At 64.9% G+C, this 5,479-nt stretch overlaps 1 protein-coding gene across 1 annotated transcript; it reads left to right on the forward strand.

Moving 5' to 3' along the window:
• The first annotated feature begins 569 nt into the window (after positions 1–569).
• ZNF703 (zinc finger protein 703) lies at positions 570–4,811 on the forward strand. The gene is made up of 2 exons (XM_037831358.1): positions 570–933; positions 1,922–4,811. The coding sequence occupies exons 1-2, from the start codon at positions 697–699 to the stop codon at positions 3,440–3,442; spliced, it is 1,758 nt and encodes a 585-aa protein (XP_037687286.1). The 5' UTR covers positions 570–696; the 3' UTR covers positions 3,443–4,811.
• Positions 4,812–5,479: the final 668 nt, after the last annotated feature.

Below are 5,479 nucleotides of genomic sequence, written 5' to 3' on the forward strand. Positions count from 1 at the left end.
GGGTCAGCGAGCAGGGCCGGGACAGACCCGGGCAGAGCCCCGCGGCGGCCTCTGGGAGAAGCTCTGATTCAGCCCCACCCGGAGTCGGCGCCGCGCGCTCTCACCCCCCAGCCCATCTCTGTCCCACCCACCCTGCATCCACTCCGCACCCACCCCCATCCCGGTCGGGTGACAGCCCCCACCAGCACCCACCCCCAACGGTTGGAAAGAAGGGAGAAGAAAGAACGGCAGGTAAGCCAGCGCTGTATAGGGCGTGGAGCCCAGGGTCCCCGATAAGCACAGTGTCCCTTGGAGGACCCCGAGGAGAGGGCCGCCAGGCTAGGGGGATGGGTGGAGCAGCGCGGGTGGCGCAGGCCGACGCTTTGGCCGCGGCCCCTTTAAGGCTCTCCCCTCCCACCGGCAGCGCCAGCCTCCGCCCGCCGCTCTCCCCGCCCCGGGGCCCCGGGCGAGCGCGGCGATTGGGCGGGCGCGGCGATCCCTTTGAAGTGTGGCCGCCGCTTGCTGCTATTTGACGCGCGGCTCGCTGCAGGCCGGGGTTTTTGTGCGGCTCGCCCGGGCTGGCGGCGGCGGCGGCGGCGCGGAGGCGGGGAGCAGGCGTGGCGGAGGCGGCACGGCGCTTGGCGCTGAGGAGCGAGCCCACCCGCCCCGGGAGCTCGCCGGCCCGGCGCGCCCCCCCAGCCGCGCCGCCCCCTCCAAATGAGCGATTCGCCCCCTGGATCTAACCCAAGGACACCCGAGAGCAGCGGCAGCGGCAGCGGCAGCGGCGGCGGCGGGAAGAGGCCGGCGGTGTCCCTCCTACCCCCGGCGGACCCCCTGCGCCAGGCGAACCGGCTCCCGATCAGGGTCCTGAAGATGCTGAGCGCGCACACCGGCCACCTCCTGCATCCGGAGTATTTGCAGCCGCTGTCCTCCACCCCCGTCAGCCCCATCGAGGTCAGTCTACCTGCCAGTCGCCCGCCCGCCGCCGCCGGGCTCACGGCCCTGTCCCCTGCGCCCCGGGGCTCGGCGCGACGCCCAGGTTTGGCCCCGCTGGCGAACGGAGCGAGGAGGGACGGAGGACAGAGGGAGCCCAGCCCACCCGATTCTCCCACGGCTTCCCTGGGGAAGCTCCCCCTTCCCTGCCCGCCCTTCGGAGCTGCGGGTTTGCTTTCGGATTGGGGTGGCCCTTGTCGTCCCCGTTGGGTCCTTTACTTTAACTCTGGCCCCCAGTTTTCCAGGCCAGTGACGATATCCACGGGCTTTCCTGCCCCCCGAAGCCCCCATCCCACCTCCAGGCCCCCTCGACCCCACCCCCGATCCCCTTAGCCGGGTCTGTTCTCTTTGAAGCCGGGGCCGCCCCCGCCCCACTCCGCCTGCGTCCCAGCGCGTTAGGGCGCGCTCCACCCAGACACTGCCAATCCCGGCTCTTTCTTCCTCCCACTTCCCCGAGTGCCTTCCCCGGGAGTGAGGGGCCCCTAAGAGAGTGCCCTGGCAGCCACTCCTCTCGAAAGCTCTTCTCACGGGCCGTTTATCCGCTGCGCCACTGCCCGAAACCCGTCCCAGGCGAAGTTCCCCAAACTGGTGGACTAAGTTTTTCCCCTGGGCCTAGAGGAGGGGGAGATTGGAAGAAAGGGGCGAGGCCCAGCCCCTCCCTTAGCCCCCACTCTAGGGAAACTTATGTGGGTAAACCTCTTCCAACTGGCCCCACTCCCCGGAGCCTGGGGCGCATTCCGGGAACTCGCGGTGCGAGGGTCCCCACTCCCGGGCGCTGTGAGCGTGACACCGCTACCCACCCTACCCCACCCAGCTGCCCCGGCCAGGAGCCGGCGGCCGCCATCAGGCCCTCTCCGCTCCCCTCGGTGCCTCCCGGGCGCCCCCGCTGGCTCCGTGGGTCTCGCAAGTCTCACCCCCTTTTCCCTCCCCCTGCCGCTGTCTCCCACAGCTGGACGCCAAGAAAAGCCCCCTGGCGCTGCTGGCCCAGACCTGCTCGCAGATCGGCAAACCGGACCCGCCGCCGTCTTCCAAGCTCAACTCCGTAGCGGCGGCCGCCAACGGGCTGGGAGCGGAGAAAGATCCCGGCCGCCCTGCCACCGGCGCCGCCTCGGCCGCCGCGGCCCTCAAGCAGCTGGGGGACTCCCCGGCCGAGGACAAGTCCAGCTTCAAGCCCTACTCCAAGGGCTCCGGCGGCGGCGACTCCCGCAAAGACGGCGGCTCCTCCTCCGTGTCGTCCACCTCCTCCTCGTCTTCCTCGTCCCCGGGAGACAAGGCGGGCTTCAGGGTCCCCAGCGCCGCCTGCCCGCCCTTTCCCCCGCATGGAGCGCCGGCCTCCGCGCCCTCGTCCTCATCCTCGCCCGGCGGCTCCCGGGGCGGCTCCCCGCACCACCCTGACTGCAAGACCGGCGGCGGCGGGGAGCTGGACAAGAAAGACCCAGAGCCCAAGCCCAGCCCCGAGCCGGCGGCGATGAGCCGTGGCGGCGGCGGAGAGCCCGGCGCTCACGGTGGCGCCGAGGCCGGGGCCTCCGGGCGCAAGTCAGAGCCGCCCTCGGCGTTGGTGGGGGCCGGCCACGTGGCGCCAGTGTCACCCTACAAGCCCGGCCACTCGGTGTTCCCACTGCCACCCTCCAGCATCGGCTACCACGGCTCCATCGTGGGCGCCTACGCCGGCTACCCGTCTCAGTTCGTGCCTGGCCTGGATCCTAGCAAGTCGGGCCTCGTGGGAGGCCAGCTGTCGGGGGGCCTGGGCTTGCCACCTGGCAAGCCCCCCAGCTCCAGTCCCCTCACCGGGGCCTCCCCCCCCTCCTTCCTGCAGGGATTATGCCGCGACCCCTACTGCCTGGGAGGTTACCACAGCGCCTCACACCTCGCCGGCTCCAGCTGCTCCACTTGCAGCGCGCACGACCCGGCCGGGCCCAGCCTAAAGGCCGGGGGCTACCCATTGGTGTACCCCGGGCACCCGCTGCAGCCCGCCGCGCTCTCGTCCAGCGCCGCCCAAGCCGCGCTCCCGGGCCACCCGCTCTACACCTATGGCTTCATGCTGCAGAACGAACCGCTGCCACACAGCTGCAACTGGGTGGCGGCCAGCGGGCCGTGCGACAAGCGCTTCGCCACCTCGGAGGAGCTGCTCAGCCACCTACGGACTCACACGGCCCTGCCCGGCGCCGAGAAACTTCTGGCTGCTTACCCCGGGGCCTCCGGCCTGGGCAGCGCCGCCGCCGCCGCCGCGGCCGCCGCCTCCTGCCATCTGCACCTCCCCGCGCCCGCCGCCCCCGGAAGCCCCGGGGCGCTGTCTTTGCGGAGTCCACACACTTTGGGGCTAAGCCGATACCACCCCTACGGCAAGAGCCACTTATCCACAGCCGGGGGCCTGGCCGTGCCGTCCCTCCCCACAGCCGGACCCTACTACTCGCCATATGCGCTGTACGGACAGAGATTGGCCTCAGCGTCCGCGCTCGGATACCAGTAACTACAGCTCTTCCTCCCACTCCCCACTCCCCCAACCCCTCCATCTCCTCGTGCCTCCCTCCTCCCTTCCCCGCAATCGCCGTCGCCGCTGCAGCCTCCACTACTGCTTCTCCCTCCCGGGCTTCCTGCTCCCAGATCCTCCCCACCGGACTATGTATTTATTTACTATAATGTTAGCTTACAAGCTGGGAATATAAGTGCATTAACGGCCCACATGAGTCAATGGTATGCAAAAAGTCTGTGTGTCCCCCCCCCCAAATAATATTAATCCCCCGAATAACTACATGATCCCCCCCCCCGCTCTTTTTCTTAGGTATAAGTTGTAATTGCTTTTTTTTTTTTTCTTTGTTTCTTTTTTTTGATCGGTTTGGTTTTAGGGGGAGGAGGGAGAATTGGGGTTCTTGGGTTCTTCTATTCGTTTTTGTTTTCCCTTCCGGGAAGTTTCTTGCATGAGTCTCAACCTGTGAAAACTACATTTCCCCCTTTCTCTAGTCCCCTTTCCCCTGCATTCCCTCTTGTTTCCTTCCATTCGAGGTTCTGTTTTTCCTTTGTACAAGTAACAGCGAGGAGATTTTTTTTGTACCACATTTGGGGAGAGAGGAAGGGCTCCATCCGTGGCTGGAGGTCTCCCGTCCTCTGGACCAGGAGTCCTGCCTGCTGCCATCTCCTCTGGTACATTACCAGCCCACACTGGTGGGGTCAGTCCTTGGTCTGGGCTGTGTCCCCCAAATTAGAGCCTTGCTGCCCCACCTTGCTCTGAGCACGAGAGAGCCTTGACCCCACCAGCAGGCTCCACAGATAGAGGGGCCCAAATGGCTTCAAAAGAGCCTTTCCGTCCACATCTACCCTCCCCATCCCCAAACACCCAGTGGTCACACTGCCGGCTGGTGGGGGGGGGGGGGCTTGTAGGGTCCAGTGTGTTCAATTGAAACCCCAAGAAGACCCTGCTGGCGTGGAACTTTGCTCTTTATATTTTGCAAAGTGCTTTATAGTTGTCGTTTTCTCTCCATTTTGGGGGCGGTAGGGGCAGGGTCAGTGATTCTTGCTAGATCCCTCCAAAGCAGATCAGTGGCCATGTTAGGGGACAGTGCCACTTCGTTTGCTCCTTTAGGGGAAGCTGGGGGAGTCGGGGAACACACGGATCACAGCAGCCCCCTCACCCCCTCCCAGGCCTGACCCCAACAGTGTCCCCAAAGTTGGCCATGGGCTCCCTCAGTGACTGGGATGGGAGCCCCTGGGTCTTCTCCCCTCACCTTCCCTCACTCCCAGTCTTATGCAGTGCCGGGGGCTGTGGGGCCTGTTGGGGACGACTAGAGCTCACCCTTGGTAAGACTTATTTTGTTAATAAATGGAATACTTGGCTATATTCACACCGTGGTGTGTTTCTCTCTTGCCTCCCCCATCGCCCCACTTCCAGACACCTAAGCAGATGCCCTTCCTTTTTATTCTTGTTTAGAATACCTTCTGGTTTCCCGCAGAGATTTCCGTTCAAGAACAAGTTTAATACTTTTCCTCAGGAAAGGGGGGGAGGAAAGAAAAAACAAAATTTCTGCCAACGCATTACAAATAACATAAAACTACATTTATTTTTTTTTTCCACTTAGTTATTTAGCGCCCAGCCTCACTTCAAAGGCCTTGACATTTCCTGGGGCTGGGGTGGAAGGCGTGCGCGAATGTGGATTTTCCTGTGGGCCGAGACCCGAGGTGCCAGAGGCTGGGAAAGGAAGCGGGACCGAGGGTTCCTGCCGCAGGGCCTGGCCGCTGCGGGCCGGGGGGACCCGGTGACGAGCCACTCGCGCCACCTGGCGGCAGGATGGCGGGCGACGGGCGGAGAACGGCGGCGACTGGCGCCACTCCCCAGGGCACCTTCGGTGCTCCCCACTCCTCCCAAGGGCGGAGGATTTACAGTTCTGGTTTTTGTGGGATTTAACCTCCCTTACCTAGCAGTGCCTTTTATACACCTTGAAACCAAAGAGCAAACGCGCCTTCGGAGAGGGGCGCTTCGCAAGGCTTAGGGGCTTTTGTTGACCCGGCCGTC

The sequence above is a fragment of the Choloepus didactylus genome, chromosome 3, assembly GCF_015220235.1.
Source record: "Choloepus didactylus isolate mChoDid1 chromosome 3, mChoDid1.pri, whole genome shotgun sequence".
Classification (NCBI taxonomy): domain Eukaryota; kingdom Metazoa; phylum Chordata; class Mammalia; order Pilosa; family Megalonychidae; genus Choloepus; species Choloepus didactylus.